Source organism: Nansenia antarctica, assembly GCF_963989245.1.
Source record: "Nansenia antarctica genome assembly, chromosome: 4".
NCBI lineage: Eukaryota > Metazoa > Chordata > Actinopteri > Argentiniformes > Microstomatidae > Nansenia > Nansenia antarctica.
This window is the reverse complement of record NC_137689.1, coordinates 63,285,817-63,307,882: the sequence shown is the minus strand read 5'-3', so window position 1 is coordinate 63,307,882 and position 22,066 is coordinate 63,285,817. Positions and strand designations below refer to the sequence as shown.

Genomic DNA, 22,066 nt, shown 5'->3' with positions numbered 1-22,066 from the left:
CAGTGTAGACTGATTTTTATCATGGCAGTGCTTTAGCTCGTCTCTCTGATAACTACAAAATCATAAACATTCGTGAAGAATGAATGAAGCCATCCGCAGCATCCGAGGAGAGGGAATCCCGTCCGGTCTGCGGCTCGGGTACCCGGGTCATGTGACCACGGTATCTACGTCACACTCGGTCAAAGTTGAAAGTCAAGACAAACACTGCAGTGAGACAGACAGCATGGCGGTCCTAGTGGGGTGCAGAGTCCTCTTCCAAGCTTTCCGTCCCCAAACGGCGAACCTCGAGGGAGTATGTAGACTGCAAGAGAATGCCAAGTCTTTAAATCATGTCCTCTCGAATAGACTGCAGTACGGAGGGAACCGGCGTTCCTACAGCTCCGACGCGAAGCCGGGGGACGACCTGAGCGTCAGGTACCTGGACGGAGCAGATGCAGGTAGAACTTGACGTCGGTGTATAAAACATCCCCCGAATGTGACTGTTTGGTCTAAGGTGGCTTTGAGGACAGTTGTCAAATCTAACAACAAACCTAATACGTTTTTAGCAGCGTTGCTAAACCTGCTAACCTGGGCTAGCTAGCAACACTAGTAACTCTGCTGCAGAACTGTCAGATTCACCGAGACAGGCAACACTTGTCACATTGTTGCAACTTGCAAGGCCTGACACGTGACAGGACAATCAATCGATCAGTCAAGTCAGTCAATGTTACGTTGCGTCAATGTTGCAAGAGAACGTTGAGTCATTTGAAGGACACAGCCTACACTTGAATAGCTTGCTGAATGGTCAAACAATATAGGAACTTTCTTGTATTGTCAAACTGTTTCTCATATATTTAAATGTATTATTTCCAGAGAAATCCCCATTAATGTACTCCTACAATAACATTAAATCGTTCTGTAGGTAACATAGATTACTGTAGGGAGACGACCACCTCCATGTTCAAACTGACATCCATGGTCAAAGGGTGTATGTCACTGTAAGTTTACTTACAACAAACTCTCCAGCCTCCTCCCACCTCAAGATCAGACCCCCCCCCATGTCAACTGACTGGAGTTAGAATTCAAATTCCATCCATGATGAAGCCCAGACTCATTTCCCACCAGCCTCTTCGACAGGATGCCATAGTGTTATTGATTATGTACATCAGTGTGTTCACTGATACTGTTGTGGTAATGCAGTCTCATTATTCAACAGGACACATTAAAGGGAATGTAACTTGTAGCCTATTGATGTACTACTAGATCCAGACCAGAGCTAGGCTATCATATGTCCTATCCATGTTATATCATAGTATTGTGATGTCACGTCCAGATTGTATATCATTAGGATGTGTAGTAGCCAATAGCCACAGGATGTGAAGCTGTATGAATAGATAATAATTAATTTAACTTTAATAATAATTTAAAAAGCCCATCATATTAACCTTTGACCTCAAAATATGTTCTATTTACTTTTTACTTAAAAATAAATAAATAATAATATTTCTATCTATTTATGTTTCAGGGATCGTTGTCTTTGGGATCAATCGAGCAAAGGCCAAAAATGCCATCAGCAAAAACCTTGTTAATTTGGTGAGTACAAATCCAGGGAGGAGGCTTTATGACACACAGTACTGAAGGTTGTAGTATTAATACTGTCACACTTAGGACCAAAGCTTGTAGTGTTAATACTAGTACTAGCAACCAGTACTAAAGGTTGCTGTATTCTAGTAGTAGTATTTATACTGTTACACCCAGTACTAAAGGTTGTAGTATTAATAATACTATCACACCCCGTACTAAAGGTTGTAGTATTCTAGTAGTAGTATTAATACTGTCACACCCAGCATTAATACTATTACATTACCCACCTTTAACCATGGTTAAAACTCTCTTCTAGATGACAGACGCCGTAGAGAGTGTGAAGAAGGACAATAAAGTTCGGAGTGTCATCATCTGTAGTATGGTGCCTGGGATCTTCTGTGCAGGTGAAGTTAGCCTGGTTGTATAACACCGTACACTACAATCACTTAAGTTTTCCTGTGAGGGAACCTGTTTTGTGGCATGGTAGGCTAGGCTGCAAACAAGTGTCAGCACTAATCCACACCACCAGGCACCATGCAACCAGCTTTGGCATTGCTGTTGCTGCAGTTGCATCTTGAACATTGATGTGTTTTCCAATTTTGTAGCTAAGCGTTCATGATGGATTAGCACGTTGACCTTCGGTTGATCAACTACCAATGTTTGTCCCGTGTATAATGACTTGTTTGTATGGATCGTCTTCTATTTGGGTTAACATTTGGAATAAAACCAATTACATTTATATAATAATAATAATAAAATAAAATAAAAATTAATGTATTTAAGTTCTATGGAACAACAATTTGCATTTATCTGATCCGTTTATCTATCTGTTTATCCCCTCCCCCCACCCCCACACCTGTACAGGTGCGGACCTGAAAGAGAGGGCCAAAATGCACCAGAGTGAAGTGGGACCGTTTGTGTCCAAAGCCAGGGCTCTGATCTCAGAACTAGGTAAGGAAGGAACTGACGAGGGATTTCACATGAGCCTGTCCTGTCCTCACAACACACCATACATCCATTACATCTGAAATTGTTTTATAAAACTTGGATCATTTCCATGTTCAAACCCTGTTGGTCTCATTGATCAAAAATACTTCCTTTCTTGTTCATCTCCTGCTATAGTTAATTATTCATACTAGGTGGTTCTAGAATGTTTTATTACTGTGTCCTGTCAGATGTGTCTCATTCATGGTGATATCATAGCCCCTCTCGGTGAGATTACATAGTGATATTTATCAGAAACTGTCACCTTGTAGAGGTTTGCACTTGGGTGCAAAACTAGCTACATTGATGAGAGTAAGTAGACAGTGGGTGTGCAGTCTGTACAGGCTGTCCTTACACTCATTAACAACGTGTTTCTGAAAAAAGCAGAGGCCAGACTTAGGCCCAATCCCGATTCCCTTTTCTACACCTATGGCTCGTTTTCGAGTGCCACTCGCTTTTGAGCCAAGGCCTCCGAACAGAGCCACAAGCCATAGTGGTTGAAATCTTTCCCTATGAAATGGGACAACCCTTCAAGACCCTGATACGTCATCAGTAGTATCATAGAAAAACATTGACGCTCGCGATTCATTCACAACTTAAGTTTTACACTATCAATCGATCAAACAAGTCATCAAATAAAAAAGAACAATGCTTCATTATCAGACCATGACAGAATAACGGCGCTCTAACCTGTATGAAACCTGTGCTCCTACCCTGCCAGTCTGCACTGATATAGGACAACAGTGCAACAACTTCGCGGCTGAACTTTAGTTACATTTCCGACGTCATATGTCATCAAAGGGGGGAAATAAGACATGGAAAAATGCATGACTGACAGGGAGCGCAGATTTATTTTTATGGCGTTCCGAAATCCGATGTGACAGAAACGCTGGAGAAACAGCCGCTGTCCACTGCATTAGTCAACTACCTTGATGAGTCTCCCGCTATACAGCTATCGTATATCGTCATATACCATCAAGGGGGGGGGGGGGGGGGAATGTTACATGGAACCAGGTCAAAACGCGTGACTATCATGCAAAACCTGCCTAATGTTAGATAGATAACTTAACATTAAATATGTCTACCATCATCCGCTGTCAAACGCCACAGGTAATAATTTATTTCTAAATAAACAGGATTGTACATCTCGGAAATGTGAATCGCGTTCCATGCCATGCCGGTAGACACCTGTGTTGCTCCCTTTCACGCATGTCAGCAATTCCCTGTGCGCTGGACTGTGTTATGCTTGTTGTAAAGAAAAGGTCTATAATGCATTGAAATGACATTAGTAGGTGTCATATCATATGCCATCAGACATGGAAATATGTCAATATGCGCGACTATGCGCATTCCCTGCGCGTATTTTTTGTTATGCTTGTTATAAAGAAAAGGTCTATAATGCATTGAAATTACATTAAACTAAGATAATAAGATGGTTATCATAATTTTTCAGATCTTTATTAATAAGTAATTACAGAGAAAGTAAATGACATTTGTGGCTGTGTTCCGTATTGAAAAGAGCGAAATCAGACTTCTGTAGATGATTCACAATGCATTCTGGCATCAAGCGGTATGGCTCCGAAGCTAGTCTGCTCGTGAAATCGCTCCAAACGAAGCTGTGGATAGCCCTACCCCTACCCCCTAGCCCTCGATGAAATATGAATTGGGACACACCCCTACCCTAAACGTGAACGAGAAAACGAAGCCTTAGGGGTGAATTGGGATTGGCCCATACTGTACACCAACATCAGGGGAGGCTCATTGTAATGCATGGAATGGTATCAAATACACATGTTTGATAACTTTCCTTGTCCTGTTCCATGCAGTACAAAGAGCCGTCCTTTGATTTCTACCTCCACTGGCCTGCACCTATGTTATCACTAAGGTTTATATTTCATGGAGATTTTGTTTGATATTGTCTATACTTATACTAGAATGTTATGACTTAGGGTTGAAACATTCTAGCTCTTGTTGTTGATGAGAGCGAGACATATTTTGCAACTAAGAGATCATAGATTATCTAGTGTGTTCTTTCTCATTATCTTTCTAAAATGTAGCTCTACTGAATTAATTGTTTATTGTTTATTGTTCATCTCCTGCTGTAGTTAATTATTCATACCAGGGGGGTATTCCATCAACATTGCTAAAGGAAAATCCAGGCTTATTATGATAAATTTCATGAGACATCAAAAAGAAGCCTGGATTTTCCTTTAGCGACATTGATGGAATAATCCCCAGGTGGTTCTCGAATGAGATGATGAGATGAGTCCTGTCATATGTGTTTTATTCATGGTGATATCATAGCCCTGTCTCTCTGTAGGTAATTAATTACACGTCTGTCTGTCTGTAGGTAATCGAAAGAATGAATGTCTGTCTGTCTGTTGGTAGGTAGGTAGACTAGTGAATGAATGACATGTCTGTCTGTCTGTCTGTAGGTAATCGAAAGAATGAATTTCTGTCTGTTGGTAGGTAGACTAGAGAATGAATGACCTCTCTGTCTGTCTGTCTGTTTGTAGGTAATCTACCCATGCCAACCATTGCTGCCATCGATGGAGCAGCCCTGGGAGGTGGTCTGGAGATGGCTCTTGCCTGTGACATCAGAATTGCATGTAAGAGAGAGAGAGCTGTCTTACTCTGTCTGTCTGCCTGCCTGTCTCTGACTCTGTCTGCTAGCTTGTCTTTCTCTGTTTGCCTGTCTGCTAGCTAGCCTACTTGTGTGCCTGTCTGCTTGCTTGTCTGCCTGGTTGTCTAGCTGTGTCTTTCTGTTGCTCTGCCTGTCTGTCTGTCTGTCTGCCTGGTTGTCTGTTTGTCTTTCTGTCTGTCGCGGTAAAACTTGTGTGCTTGTGCTTTCTGTTTTGTGCAGAAGCTGGGTGAATAAACAGTGCTGCAGTGTAATATTTTATAGAATTAGTCTGGCTATATTTAGTGCCCTACTTTTAGAGATTAGATTATGGCTGTCATGAGAATGCTTCCCTGATATGTAAGATGAATGAAAAACAGATGCTAGCTTTTATGTTATTATCATCTTTATACAGTCATGATGCATTCTGTAAAATGTTTTAAACAGCCTTTTAATTGTTTCAAAGTCAAAACAAGGTTAAAAGTAAATTGTTTCACAGTACTGTACTTTTTCAGCAGTCTCCAATCAGCACGCATCACATCTAGTTAGAAACCACCGTAATTAAATATGCTCACGACTTCCATGTTTTCGGAGTGAGTCAACACCCAATTTTTAATTGTGGAGGAACAGATGTCAATGTGTCAGTGTTGTCTATCCAAACAGAAATCTGTTCAGAGTTTTTAACACCCCCCCCCCCCCCCACCACCACCACCACCACCCACCAACCTAGAAGAGGGAGGCGATATCCTGTATGCTGTCGCCCCCCTACATAGAAGAGAGGCGATATTCCGTATGCTATTGCACATGTCTCTGATGTCGTTATTAGTCAGAGCCAATGGCAATGCACATAGCTATTTTAAGCTTGTGTCATTGATGCAGCTGCGTTGGTGTGTGTGTGTTATTTTTTTATTTTTTTTAAGTGAAGTTTGTTTGTGAAGTTCAAAGTTAATTGAGTTTCTCAGATTGAGTCAACTTGACAAAGTTACATGAGTTGTCATGGTTTCTCTACTGTGTGTTGGATGAAACTGTAGGGCTTCTCAGTTTGTCAGACTCTTGTCTATATTTATAACCTAGCAGATGTAATAGTTTCCAGGTAATCTGACTGTTTTTCTTTTCTTCCACTCTTCTCTCCAGCCACCTCTGCTAAAATGGGATTGGTTGAAGCCAAGCTGGCCATCATTCCAGGAGCTGGTAAGACTTCATTTCCCAGAGTGCTGTTACTGCCGTTGTTCACTAAACCTACCTATAGATCCCACATCAACCCCTAGCCCCTAGCCCGCCCTGTAGATGTGAGAGGATTGGTGGGATCTAAGCAATATTGCAGTAGCTTCATTTTGCTCTCTGATTGGCTGGGTGGAAGTGTCGCTATCTTGCTTACCCCTCTCAGATCAACAAGAGTGGATAAGAGGAGGTTTGGATGTCATTTCCTGAAATTGACCTTCATGGAGGTTTCTCTTGGAACTTTAACCACAAGACGTATAGTTAAATGTAACCTCTTCATTAAAAGGCCCAGTTTGTGGTTACGCCACACAACTATGTGCTGTTTCAATTCAATAACTTTGGTTGTCCCGTTCTGAGTCTTCGTAGTAATATTTCCTCAGATTGCTGTCGGCGTACTTCTGTCTTGTGTCTCATGACTGTCTCTTCCTAGAACCTAACTGCAAGGTCTTTATTTAGTTCCCATGGTTCAACAGGACCAGCCCTTGCCTCTGGCCAGAAGGCAGCTTGGCTGGGTCATTTGGAAAAACGTTGCGTTACCACATCAAGAGTCAAATGGAAATATAATGTATAGGGTAACATTTGGTGTAGTTTCATGTGGTATCAGAAACATCTAGACCCAATGACATAGCGTCTGACCCTCTCAATCTATTCTGGAACCATTTTATACACAATGCACCAAATGCTGTGTGTGAGGGAGTGATAGCTACTCTTTAATACAGCGTGGTTACAGTATGTTAAATTTCTTTTTTCTGAAGTGACTCTCCTGATCTCTTTCCTTTGTCGTTCAGCAGTGCGGTTTAGCTTCTCTCGTTCCACGCTCTCAAAGACCCGATCCTCTTAGTTCTTGTTTTGGGTTGGTTCTTCGGTGGACAGTAGTGTGAGGGGTTATGGTATTGGGGGGTATCCGGGGTTACGGCAGGGAACTAGGTCAACCCAGGTCGGATGTAGGTTAGTTGACGGATGAATGGATGAATGGATGGATGTAGATTAGTTGACTCAGATGGATGGATGGATCTAGACTAGTTCAAAGATGGTTGGAAGATGTTGGTTAGTTGACTCAGATGGATGGTTGACTCAGACGTGTTAACAGTATTCTTATAACAAACAGACATCTGTGATGTCGTAAATAACACAGAAGAGAAGTTTCTGTGATGTAACGTGGTGTCAGATACAGTAAGAAATAGTAAGGAAACACACACTCATCCAGTAATCCAGGTGCTCTTTGTTTTTCTCTCTCTTGAGGCCTTAAGGGATTTAGCTCTTGACATTTTCACTGCCTCCCATTTCAATCTCATGTGATCTCTCTCTCTCTCACACCCCTTTTTGTACCAGACATTGTCCTGTATGTGGTGTGAGTATGTTTAGAGTAGAACTAGGCTTGTTGTCACTGAGTTGAGAATTTGTGATGGCTAACTCTGAAATTATATACAGTATTGTATGCTCTCCTCTCTCCCTCTCTCAAGCAGTTAGTCTAGAACAGCAGTATAAACTCATGGACATGGCCTTGGGGGAGGCACAGGACTGTCTCTTTTAGGGCTCTGTAGCGTAGGTTTTCTGCAGAGGAAGAGAGAATATGACTCTAATTTCATCCAGGGGAGATGACAATCTGTCTCTTGCCAGTCGGTCCCCTGGATGAAATTAGGTCACAGAACTCTGGCTCATGTCCACGTCTTAGGAGATGTATTCACTGCTGCCACAGCACGCTCCCTGGAAAGTGTGTGTGTGTGTGTGTGTGTGTGTGTGGTCACAGAAGATGTTTTTCGTCCGGCAGCCAGGCTAGCATGCCGTCTTGTATCCTGGAACAGATGTACTCGCTGACCTGTTATTAATAGCTATCTATCTGAAGAGGCTAGAGCTTGTTGCTGTTAGATAGTTATCCACTAGAGGCCTAGACTGTTTGTCTGTCTGTCTGCTTGTTGCTGTGTTAGCGTGTTACCCCCCCTAGACTGCCTGCCTGTCTGACCTGTCTGTCTGTGTCGATAGGAAAGGACAATTCCAAATTTTTTGTTTCCTGACTTCTTGGAAATCTGTTGATGAATCTGATGATGAATCTGTCATTTGCACAGTCTTGTCAGTCTGGCTCTAGTCTTGAATGACTCATGTTGAATTGGAGACTGTGACCTGCTAACTGATCTCATGTCAGGGTTGAACATTTAATGTTATAATCTTAATACCAGAAACGGTACTCTAGGACAGTGATGCACAGATGTAAGTTTCACACAGCAACGGGTCGAAAAACGTTTGTCTCCGTTAGACAGTAGGCCTACAGCCATAACTTTTGTATGGCTAAATCAAATGAACCTTGGAATTCTGTATGATTCTTCACTTCATTGAAGATCAGATCAAGCTGTGTTTCAGCTAACAACCTACTTGGCTGGCTGTGTTTCATCTAACAACCTGCCTGGCAGGCTGTGTTTCAGCTAACAACCTGCCTGGCAGGCTGTGTTTCAGCTAACAACCTGCCTGGCTGAATCAGAGCATCCATGTATCTGTATCACCACAACTATTTAGGGCAAAGACTAAAAACAGAACTTGTTGGAACGTTTGATCTGTAACTTACAATGCTGAAGTGCTGCTGTATGCGATTATCAGCTAGTATCGGAAACATGAGGTAAAGCGAATAGGCAGTAACCTTTGGAAAAATAGGCCCTTGGGCGAAGAAGAAAGTATATGTGAAATGTTGCCTACATGGACCTACAGGTCAGTATATTGAGGCTGTGAATCGACAGAAATGTAAGAATAACGCTCTCTACGTATTCAAACATGGTAGAAAGGTTATGTGCTGATCTCTCCTCTGCCCTTCCAAACTTGTCTCCGTGTTCAACCTCTTGGCAGCCTTACAGAGAGGTTGGCATGCCTCTGTGTTTCCAGTGATTCAGCAGCGCTCGCTCTGAGGTCGAAAAGGCTGTCAGTATAGAGACAGTGCTTTCACATTCCTGCCCTGACCTATCAGAGGGCAGAATGTCTGGGGGGGATGGGGGGGGGGGGGTGATGGATGCTGTATGACATGTGTGGAGTAGGCAGGAAGCTACAGCTGTCCCATTGGGGGGGGGGGGGGGGGGGGCAGGTCAGGTGAGTTATTGAAAGGGGTCAAGTCTCCATTAGCCTGACACTGCTACTTAACTTCACTTTATGAGGGTGACAGGTTTTTTCAAATGTTTTAGCTTGAGGAACAATGTATACTATTGTATTATTATTATTATTATTATTATTATTATTATTATTATTACTGTAATGATGTCACAATATCTTCCACTGTGCTTCCTTCCCTTTATCCTCCCTCTCAGTGAATTCAGCAGTGCTGTATTTTGGCGTTTACTGTAGTAAATTGATGAATACGCTTTGATTAAGGGAGAGATATTATTAATCATACAAACAACATGGTAACTGCTATGAGTGGGTGTAATGATACAAATACAACTTTATTCAGTGTTCATGATTTGATTTGGTTTAATTACCTATCCCATCCCAGTAGGCCTATACCAATAGGTACAGTAGCTTCGGTTTGGATTAAATAATTAAAAAAATCTTGCCGTCAATCCACGCACAATACCCCGAAAAAAACAAAGCAATACATGTTTTTAGAAATGTAGGCACTTTTATCTTCAGAAAACAGAAGTGTGGATCCCATCAGGTGGTTGGCAGCTGGGTCTTTCTGAGGAAACCGGTTAAGGAGTTACAGGAACAGAAATGACTCGTCATCTGGACGAGGGGATTTCCTCCGCGCTGCTCTGGCCAGCCTCTGCTGGGGCTGCACTCCTCGTCCTGTGTAGTACAGTCTGGTCTCCTAGTCAGTTTATTCTATTAGGAGGACTTCTGAGAAAGTGAACGCACTGACCCCAGTGTGTCAGCAACTCTACATTTACATTTTTGCCATTTAGCATTTGATTTTGATTTGAATAGATTTCTTAGGATCTCCATTAGCTGTTGCAAAGCTTCAGCTACTCTTCCTGGGGTCCACACAAAACATATACAAGAAATCATCAGAACAACATATAACAAAGAAGAATAACATCAACATACATAACATCACAAAACGTATAACACAAGAGAAGAAAAAGCATCAACATACATAAGAACAAATAACGAAAAAAGGAAAAGAAAGTCAGCAATGCTCCTGGCCTCAGCTTTTGGTGAGATCGCAGAAACACAAGAAGAGCCATCCAAGAACCAAAGAGAGCCATCCACACACAATGATAAATAACAGAAATAGTATTTACTGCTGGTAACAACACAAATCTAATGTGTATAATGTGTTGCTTGACAAAGTTTGTTTTCAGTGATGCAGTTAAATACTATCTGCAGCTCTTTGTTGAGGGCTGATGTGATTTCCGTAACTGTTGGTGCTGACATATAGTGTTGAAACATCTGCATACATACACACAGGCTTTTTTACAAGCAAGTGGGAGATCATTTGTAAAGATTAAGAAGGGCAGTGGTCCAAGTGAAGAGCCCTGCGGAATCCTACACTGTATATGTCTTGCATTTGAGAGGCTTCCGTTAAAGAGAACCGTCTGTGTTCTATTAGTCAGGTAGCTTTCTATCCATGCTAAGGCAGATGGAGTTTCCTTAATAGCTAATTATGATCAATGACATCAAAGGCAGCACCGAAGTCTAATAGAACTGCTTCTACAATATGCTGTGGATTAATATCTTTTAGCCAATCATCTGTCATTGGAGTGAGCGCTGTGCTGTGCAGGTTGTGTGCCCTTTCCTATAAAAAACGTGCTGGTAGTTGTTTGTCAAATATTTCCACTTTGTTAGGGAAATATTTAAGTATCTAAATATAAAATAGCAAAAGGTAGCGTGGTTTCTTCAAATTGTATAGAAAATGTATTTAATTATCTTTTGCAAAGGAGAACAGTTAACAAGAATGTCAAGACAAGTCTTTAAGGTGTAGTCTGAAGAGATGGGTCTTCAGTCTATGGTGGAAGATAGTTAATGACTCTGCAGTACTGACAGCAGTGGGAAGCTCGTTCCACCAGCAGGGCGCCAGGACAGTGAAACGCCGTGACCAAGTAGGCAGCGCGACTGCTGCATCCACGTAGAGGCGGCGGTGCCAGTGGGCCAGCAGAGGTGGAAGAGCGAGATGAACGGGCAGGTGTTGGGGGGGCAACCCTCTGTACTCTTGCTGCGAGACTCTATGCGAGTTGTGTCTAACCAACACACACTGAACATGACAAGCATTTATTCATGTCTACAGGGCTTATAATAGCTCATGTATTCCTTATGAATGCAGTGTTGAGATCTGAGGCTTTGTTTGTAGTGGGCGGACAGAGAGCACCACTTCTTTGTTTCCCTTCTGAATGCACAAAGTCTGCAGCCATCTGCATCCTGATATGTCACCCGTATCAATATTTTATCTCAGAGTGATTTCCTGTTTTATTTTCGGTCGGGTCTGATTCTGAGAAGAGAGGATGTTCAGGTGTTCTACCGTGCAGATGCAAACCAGTCCGGAAATGTTCCTGGAAAACCTCCAGCGAACCTCTTGATATGACCCAAAAACCCTCTCCTCTGTTCAGAAATCAAGGCTATTCATTGCTTTTCTGAAAAGTCAGAATTCACAAGTAGTGCCCTGTTCATTCATACTCTGATGTAATGATAGCTTAGTCTGAACAACGTTTTGTCTCTTTTAATGACAGAGATTTCAAAGCTTGCTGGAAGAGTGTGTGGCAGAAGAATGAAAGCTGCAGTGAATCGTTTTTTAGTTAAACCTCTGACACAGGTTTTTAATTGGTCCTCCACCTCCCACTGCTCCAGTTTTGCGTTTGCATGATTCATGAGCCACCTGGTTGTTTGTCAAGTCTTTGAAGATGGGAGAACCCTACTTCAATTGTTGCAATATGAGAATATGTCTACCCCCCCACCCCTCCTTGGCTTTTTTACTCTTGTCTTTCTATACCATATGAGAGACACTATAAGCCTGGTGCTAGGACAGTCTTTCCCCCTCCATTATAAAGTGTGTCAGCTGACTGGGACCACGTGCAGCTCTGAGCAGCACCTCTCCTATTGGCACCGGTGATCCAGTGACCCAGTTACAGGTGTCTTCCCATGGGCCTGTTGGTGCCGCTGCTTCTGCCTGGCCTAGATCCTTTAGAGACAGACACTTTGTCTCAGAATTAGGTGTTTTATTATCACAGGTCCCATTATTCACGTACATGCAGATATCAGATAGGACCTGGAGCCTGTACTGTACTGTATATTTATATTATTTTATATTCATTGCTTTTCTGAAAAGTTCTTGTGTGCAACAAGTAGGCCTCTGTATCAGATATTGCTATCATGCTAGGCTGCGTTGGACTTGGTTTGCCACTGTTTCGCTCTACAGAAGGGAGCAGTATTGGAGTATTAGCTTAGTTACCGGTAGTGTAGAGTAGTCGGGATTACTCACCGAATCCATTGCATTGCAATATTTTGCCTTGACTAGCGAGTGTGTCATTGATTTTCAACAACGTTGACATTTATTTACATTTTTCAGAATAAAAGTCAGAACATTTTGAATGGTTGCCGACTTGTTCCCCCTTTCACCACCTGCCGTCACATGGGTTTGTTGTGCTCACAAAGAAAATACATTTACCAAGCACTTCATACTGGGTAGAGCCTCCCTTTGTTCTCAAAACAACCTAAATCCTTTGTGGCATTGATTCCACAAGATGCTGGAACCATTTCTTTGAGATTCTGGTCCGTGATGATGACATTATTTTATCACACAATTTCTACAGATTTTTCAGGTGCACTACATCCCAAAGGTGTACTATTGGATTCAGATCTGGTGATCGGGAAGGCGACTGAAGAACACTGAACTCATTGTCATGTTCATGAAACCAGTTTGAGACGATTTTTGCTTTATGACATGGTGCATTATCATGCTGCAAATAGCCATTAGGAGATGGGTAAATTGTGGCCATGATGGGATGCACATGGTCAGCAACAATACTCAAATAGGCTGTGGAATTCATGTGATGATTGATTAGTATTAACAGGCCCAAAGTGTGCCAAGAAAACATTCCCCACATCATTGCACCACCTCCCTGAATGACGAGGTGTACAGGTGTTCCCAAAAAGGTGTTTGGTGAATGTACATAAACATCACAAAGACATGTTTCTCTCTGTTGTTGTTGCACTACTCAGAACCTCAATACCAATTTGCCAGGGCTTCAACTCTCTGCTGGGATCCAAAACTGGGTGAATTGTTAAGAGAACATTCAATTGATAAATTAGATAAACTGCAAATGTTCTCTGTGTCGTCAAGTGTGTGAGAAGAAACGAGGGCAACAGGAGGAAGGAGGTCAGGACGTAAACAAACCAACGCAGGTTGAATGGAGAGGCTGGAAATAGATGAGAGCTGCAGCCCTGTTGCCTAGTGATGGATAGCAATGGTAATTCAAGCTCTGAGCACAACCTTTGAAAAGTGGGACAAACTTGTGACCCCCTATAGCATAAACAAGAAATGGATCTAGGCCTAGCTAGTTTCACATTCATATATAGTTTCATATACTGTATATTTCTCTCTGAGTTGCTTAGGTGTGTCAAAGTGGCATGTGGCCTCATTGGCACTAGTTCCTGGCTGACGTTTCTTGTCACAGTGAATTTTGTTTGAGTTCCACATTCCATGTTGTCGCAGTGGCGTTCTGATCCACCAGGAAAACACAACCTTGGTTGGTTGCCATGGTTTCCTCCCAACACCAAGTTCTGGTCTCAAATGAGGAAGTAATAATAGGAATATATTTTATTTGTGCTTTTCTAGAAACTTTTTTTTTTATATATAAAACCTATTTTACTTTAATGTATCACTATTACTTTCTTTGCAAATGAATATACATGATATTTACACACTAGATGAATCATAAGGGCTACAGATTTAGTCAGTTATGAAGAGTTGCCAGGTGATTTTCATGAACACTCTCTTCACTGTCTAGGATTAAGATCTATTCCATGTGTCACAGCATGTATTACACCCCACTGTACTATAGTAGTGCAATGCAGGCCATTAGAAATTACCTGCTTGTATCATATTACTGTGATATTTAGCAGCACAGTACAGTCAGAAAGTTCTACATTGCACTGTTACTGTACAATACAATGCGCTGTTACTGCTGTATGATAAATGTACAATACAGTGGCGGTAGAAATCGGAGGACAGACTCATTGTAATGCATGGAATGGCTTGAGGAATGGTATCAAACACGTGGGTTTGATATGTAATGGAGCCTCCCCTGGTACGTACCATGAATGTGAAAGGTTAAGTCCACCTCTCCCCACGCCTCTCCGCTAGCCTGCGGGGTGGAATGTTCTGTGGAATGCCAGGGCCAAAACACACTATAGGCCGAGCCAAGCCTAGGGTATTTGGCAGGGTACAGCCAAGACATGAGTTGTTTTTGATGAATGCAAAATTCGATTGAGATCGATTTCTGAGATGTGATTGAATAAATGTCAATTGAATTCTGCATTTGACAGAAACTCCAGGCCTCCACAGCCAAACAAGACTGGCCTGTGGCCTTATCCTCAATTCCAGCTGGAGTGGATTTGTATTTGTGATACATGTATATGAGATTAAAACAACTGGGACATTCCATTTGATATGCTTTAAGTCTTTAGAAGAACAGGTCTTGCGTATCCAATTGCTGTATTCTGGGGAGCAATGGTTAATAATGTTCCAGCAGGCTGTGTGTGTGTGTGTGTGTGTGTGTGTGTGTGTCTGTGTCGCAACCTTGACCTTGTTTTCTGGGAAGCCCCAGCGTTTCACTTCATTTACTGTAGTCAGGCTCACTGACACAATTTAGACATGCCTGTGTACACACACACAATGTATAGTTAAAAACAAACTATGGATTTATAAACGGGAGAGAGAGCCAGAGACAGAGAGAAACGGTAATATTAAATGGAAAGAATGCTACTAAGGAAATGGTTAGTTACTCTGTAATGGCCACTCAGTAAGTTGATCCCCAGTGCTGCAGTCAGCCACCAGGCGCTGTGGCTTAGTTGGTTAAAGCGCCTGTCTAGTAAACAGGAGATCCTGAGTTTGAATCTCAGCAGTGCCTTTTCCAACTGCAGAGTGTGGAGGTAGAAATCGGAGGAGGGGCTCATTTTACTGCATTGAATGGTATCTAATACTGATATGCTGATCAGTCACCACTAGCTTGAGTGCCAATCATGCTCCAGCTAGGCTACCCCTCGCCAGTTTAATGTAGCAGGCTCCTCTGTATGTTAGACTGTTAGCCTAATGCAATAGAACCAGAGGAATAGTCCCACAATTGCACAGACCAAGATAAATGAAGCACACCTTAAATACTTGAGTGTTCACCATGTGTGTTTGACCTAGCTCTACTGTGTGTGTCTGACCCAGGTTTGACCCAGGTTTGACCCAGGTCTACTGTGTCCATGCGTGTGTTTGACCCAGGTTTGACCCAGGTCTACTGTGTCCATGCGTGTGTTTGACCCAGGTTTGACCCAGGTCTACTGTGTCCATGCGTGTGTTTGACCCAGGTTTGACCCAGGTCTACTGTGTCCATGCGTGTGTTTGACCCAGGTTTGACCCAGGTTTGACCCAGGTCTACTGTGTTCATGTGTTTATCCCACTTGTACATTTGACTTTCCCCAGACATCTGGTTACTCTTCTGTGGTTGTAGCCTACAAGATCTTGCAATATTTATCATTGGGGTAATGGCTTGAGTAATCATAGTGTCCGCTATGAGAAAGAGCTGTTGTGACACAATTATTTCTTAGAAGTAATTGTGAAATCTCTCCTGTGTATAAAACTCATCGGTTAGTTATTACACAAATCTTATGCAAGGCCTGCAGGTCTGTCTGGCCATGGAAATTACCAGAATTCTTTGGCTGATAGTGTAAATGATGCAACTTCTATGTAATATGTCCTTCTTAATTTGTTGTGTGTGTGTGGTTTGTTTAAAGAGCTTATCATGTTTTTTGTTTGTTTGTTTGTTTGTTTTCTGAGTGGGGCAGTCCCACTCATATTTTCATTTTTATTGATAGATACAGTAGAGAATTAGACAGGAAGGATGGGTGAGAGAGAGAGGAGGGATGACATGCAGGATATGTCCCCGGCCGGATTCGAACCGGGGACCTTGCGGTTACATGGGAGGTAGTGGTGGTCTAGTGGATAGTGAGTTGGAGTTGTGATCGGAAGGTTGTGAGTTCAAATCCCGCCTGAAACCACACCACTACTAGTGTGCCCTTGAGTAAGGCACTTAGCCCTCAGTTACTCCAGGGGGAATGTCCCTGTAATTCGTAATTGTAAGTCGCTTTGGATTAAAAGCGTCTGCTAAATGGCAAAATGTATTTATTTAAAATTTACATGGTCGACGCTTAACCCGCTACGCCACCTAAGCGCCCCGAGCTTATCATGTTTATGTATTAATGTCTTGAGGTTGTTGTCAGTTCATGGAGAGAGAGAGAGAACAAACAAAGGAGAGTTTGGAGTTGCTCCATCAGAGGATGCTCTTATGAAACTCATGCAGACTCCTACTTGTGTAAACACCATCCAAGTTCTTGTACGAGTTCAGCAACACACACATACTGTACATGCATACATTATACACACACACATACGTATATCTCACACACAAACAGACATATACTGTACACACACACACACACACACATATAGTGCGGTCCACAATGATTGGTGAATTGCTTAATGTCACACTGAAAAATCATCAAGAAATCATTATTTCAATAACAAAACCATATGTGCCACAATTATCGGCACCCCTGCATTTAATACTTTGTACAACCTCCCTTTGCCATTAAAACAACAGAGTCATCTGCTATAACTGTAACTGTAACTCCAATCTAATAAGGTTGGAGAATACAGTGCAAGGAATCTGAGACCATTCCTCTTTACAAAATCTCTCCAGGTCATCCAGGGTCCTAGGTCCTCTCTTGTGTACTCTCCTCTTCAGCTCAGCCCACATTTTTTCATTGGGGTTTAGGTCAGGGGACTGAGATGGCCATGGCAGAAGCTTGATTTTTTGTTCAGTGAACCATTTTTGTATTGATTTGGACGTATGTTTTGGATCATTGTCCTGCTGGAAGATCCAATGACGACCCAGTTTTAGTTTCCTGGCAGAGGCAGCCAGATTCAGATTTAAAATGTCCTGGTATTTCATGAACCACCTTGAGTGTTTGTTGCCAAAAAGCAACATGTTTGCTTAATCTGACCATAGAACACGGTTCCAGTCGAAGTTCCAGTAGCATTTAGCCCTGCGCTTATGTTTATGTTTTTTTCTGGCATCCCTTACAAATAATTTGTTGGCGTGGAGGTGGTGACCCCAAGATGCTACTCTCCACTGTAATTCTCCAACAGTGAACCTTTGGGATATTTTTGGCCTTTCTTACCTCCCTCCTCACTGTGCGTGGGGGAAAATAAACGTGGGTCCTCTTTCAGGCAAGTTTGTAGCAGTTCCAGTTGCTTTGAAATAGCATTAGTTAGTAGTTAATATTGCCGTAACAGTAGATATGGGCATTTTCAGGTGAGTAACTACTTTTTTTATAGCCACTCCCGGACTTATGAAGCTCAACACACTTTTCCCTCATTTGATTTGTGTGTTCTCTTATCTTTCCCATGTTGATGTATGAATAAGGGAATGCATGTCTCATGTTTGTACCCCAGTGAAACAGTCATGGATCATGTCATGTCATGGATTACTGCTTGAAAGTTCCTAAACACTCTGATCAACTTGAAAAAGTGAAATATAAATGGAAAACATTATTGTGGCACATAATAATTGTGGCACACGTCGTTTTGTTCCAAATAATTATTTCTAGATGACAAATAAACATTTTCTCCGAATAAATTTACTCCAATTAAAGGTTGGATGTTTCACATTTTCAGTATGACATTAAGCTAATTCACCAAAAGGTGGTTTTTATAACCCTTTTTACTCATCTTTATCAGGGTTGCCTATAATTGTGGAGGGCACTGTGCATAACACACACACAAACACACACACATGCAGCAAGGTCAAACGCTGCTGCAATCCGAGCGGTACGGTCTAAGGAAAGCAGAAGGCATTCATATTTATGAAACTGTCTGGAACAGCCACGCTCTCCTGGAGCTTGTTGTAGGGTTCACCTGTCACAGACACGCACACACACACACACACGCACACGCACACAATATGCTTATGTGATATATGATTTTCTCTCAAATGTTACAGAACACAGTTCAAATCTGTGACATGCCGATAGGCCAAAATAATTTAGAGCTGTTTCTCAGACATAAGAGTAGGAACTCAGAGAGAGAAAGAGAGAGGTGTTGTGATGCACACATTTCTAGCATCCCCTTGTCAAAATGTTACACTGTCTCAGAGGTAGCACACACAGAGAATGATTCTCTCAAAGGTGGTCTTAACAGTGTTAAAAATAGCCTGTTGCAGACAGCTGCCTGTTGAATGAAAACATGACTCCACCCCACCACCCCCAAACACACACGCATCATCTCATCCTCCTGGTCACACTGTCTGACCTTTGACCTAGCTCTAGGTGTCAGTATCCAGTCTGGCAGGTGGAAATGTAACCTAATTGCAACCTAAATAGAGGACCAACTGGCCAGTGAGACTATACCTTGGAGGCCTTGTTAATGAGCTGACCTGCATTCATACTGTAGGGCCCGTTAGCGAAGGATTAGCCTGGCGTTGGTTCAAACCCAAACTTTTGATTGTTGATTTGAACTCATTTCTGTTTGTTTCTACATTAAGTGGAATCTGGACTGAGCTGATTACAATACATCTTAGGCAATTCGATTGTCAATATAACGGCCACTCTAAACCGACAAGGACATTGCAGGTCATGTTGCTTCATCTTTCCCTTTTGCTTTTTTGTTGTTTTCCTTACCTCAGAAATGTGCCGTTTACAAGAAAACCATTAATTTAGGTCAGTGCTTGTCTGATGCTGACTTAACCAGATGTAGATGTTATTGTTGCCTAGTGTGACCTTTTGTAGGGTGGGGGGTGATTGTTGTAACTGTGGCCTTGTGCGGAACAGCTGCTCCAAGGGTTGTGTGTTCGTCGGAGAGGTGGTGGGAACATGTCACCCCAAGGCCGTAACGCCAGATTAGATCATATTGACTTGCTTAGGGATAGTGATGTAATTCTACACACACACACACACACACACACACAATGAGAAAATATGTCAAGACCAAAGCAAGGGTCAGCATTGCGGTTTCAAGGATGAAATTGATGCGCCCAATGTTTTGTGTGGGATGCACTGGGATACACACACCAAAAGTTGGTTCTCAGCGCGAATCAAAAAAATAGAACTGTTGTGTCGTCAGTGGGTGTCATATTCTAGTCTGTGAAGACGTGCAAGAGAGCAAGAAGGAAGGAGACACAATGTAATCTAATCTAAATCTTATCATTAGTGATTAAAGAAATTATCAAACGTTTCATCATTCTCTCTATCTTCGCTCAGCAAACACACACACACGCACAAACACGAATTTCGCAAAACACAAAAAGCCATTTCTATTCTAGTATTCTTCAGAGTAGCTGGCTAGTAAGAGAACATGTTTAGAAAGTGTCTTGTTTTGTTTTTCATATAAAATAGTGTTTAATTCAGATACTGAATCTGTTGAGATAATCTGTTGCTTGTTTTTAAATTATGCTTTGTAAGGTGTAAATAAAATGCATTATTATTATTATACTGTAGTGGAAGATATTATCCCCATTTCCAGTGAAGTAGCCGCCATCTTGTTGAGACATTTTTGTCCCCCTTCGTCACCAAAGGTTGATGACGTTGATGGTTCTGCTTAAACTGGTATGAACACGGGCTGGTTCGCCATAAAGCACCAAGGTTCTGAGGCTTCGGAACCGGAACCGGAACCGGCACGAAGCCTTGGTGGTGTGAAAGCCCTAAGAGAGAAGTAGAGTGTTATGAAGTGGTTCATCATGTTCCTCAGGAGGGCAGCACAATGTGGAAATACACAGATAGGCTTTTTCCATTTCTTACATGGAAGATCGATAACAATTCATTCATGAACTAGCCCAGCCAGTGCTAGTCAGTTATTCCTCATGAGCCACTAAGTTTGCAACATTCAAGTTTGTCTGTTGGTTGAGATGGTGACTTTCTGTGGATGAGCTGTGTGCAGGAGTTGTCTTAAATACGGGGAGGCTGTGGCTCAGGAGGTAGAGCCAGTGTCTAATGATTGCAATGTCGATCGTTCGATCCCAGGCTGGCCACGTGTCGAGGTGTCCTTGGGCAAGACACTGAACCCCAAATTTCTCCCAATGAACGGGCCGGCGCCTTGCATGGTAGCTTGCCGCCATTGGTGTGTGAATGTGTGAATGAGAGGCCATTGTAAAGTGCTTTGGAATAAGGCGCTATATAAGTGCAGTCCATTTACCATTTACCAAATACGGTACAAGCCGCTGAAGTATCATGATCCTTATACCTCAATCCAAATACAATTTATAACATTTATGTTATCATTAGACTTTCAATCAGTTTGTTTTGACTGGGTTGGTTGAGATGGTGAATAAGTGAATAAGACGTACTGTATGTCTTATACAAGCCCTCAAGCTTGCTTCCTTTGTATTCTCTAGTCTAGTCCTAATAATCAGGTGAGGTTGGTGGAGGTCGAAATTGGAGGACAGGCTCAATGTTTACATTTACATTTTTACATTTTTGGCATTTAGCAGACGCCTTATTCCAAAGCGACTTACAATCAATACATTTGAATACTAAGCATGTGAATCAGCAATCCACCATTCGTTGCAGGAAGAGTAATCTAGCTCGGGCCCGGGGCCACTGATAGAAGGAAAAACCTTCTCCCTATCGCCTTCTACTAAAACTTTATTTATTTTTTTATTTATTTTTTCTGGAGAAACTGAGAAACAGTACACGGGGGGCAATAGAAGTTCTTAGGGACACAGTAGAGGGGAAAGCGGGTGTCTTTAGGAGACGTAGTGGTGAGGGTCAGAAGATGTCTCAGGAGGAGCAGTTAAGATGTAACCTGAAGAGATGGGTCTTCAGTCTACGACGGAAGATGGGTAGTGACTCAGCCGTTCTGACGGCCGTGGGGAGCTCATTCCACCAGCGGGGAGCCAGTGTTGTGAAGAGACGTGATCGGGCAGCCCGACTGCTGTGTAGAGGAGGTGGGGCCAGTCGGACAGCCGAGGTGGAGGAGCGGAGTGAGCGGGCAGGGGTTTGGGGGGTTACCATTTCCTTCAGGTAGGCAGGGGCTGTCCCTTTAGCTGCCTGGTATGCAAGCACCAGGGTCTTGAATCTGATGCGAGCTGCTATCGGGAGCCAGTGCAGGGTGCGAAGGAGAGGGGTGACATGCGAGTATTTGGGGAGGTTGAATACCAGCCGGGCAGCAGCATTCTGGATGAGCTGCAGAGGTCTAATGGCTGAAGCGGGGAGCCCAGCCAGGAGTACATTGCAGTAATCCAGGCGGTAATGAATGTAATGTAATGTAATGAGGAATGGTATCAAAAACATACCATTCCTCATTCCATTCCATGCATTACAATGAGACAAAATACTGTCTTCACAGTACGTCACCTCCGGGAGTACACACACACACACACACACACACACACACACACACACACACACACACACACACACATATACACACTGTTCGTACCATGACAGAGGAATTTTCTACAGGCACAGACAGTTCTGTGGCCAGGATTCCTAGAGAGAGAGATACAC

General features: G+C 42.6%; 1 protein-coding gene across 1 annotated transcript in view; it reads left to right on the top strand.

Annotated features, from left to right (window-relative positions):
- The first annotated feature begins 218 nt into the window (after window positions 1-218).
- auh (AU RNA binding protein/enoyl-CoA hydratase) overlaps window positions 219-22,066 on the top strand; it is a 26,253-nt gene continuing 4,405 nt past the window's right edge. Inside the window, exons 1-6 of the mRNA XM_080530241.1 lie at window positions 219-437; window positions 1,505-1,572; window positions 1,880-1,967; window positions 2,428-2,514; window positions 5,064-5,156; window positions 6,302-6,358. Of these exons, the coding sequence (XP_080386367.1) occupies window positions 224-437; window positions 1,505-1,572; window positions 1,880-1,967; window positions 2,428-2,514; window positions 5,064-5,156; window positions 6,302-6,358 (607 nt within the window). The 5' untranslated portion in view covers window positions 219-223. The remainder of the gene's footprint in view (window positions 438-1,504; window positions 1,573-1,879; window positions 1,968-2,427; window positions 2,515-5,063; window positions 5,157-6,301; window positions 6,359-22,066) is intronic.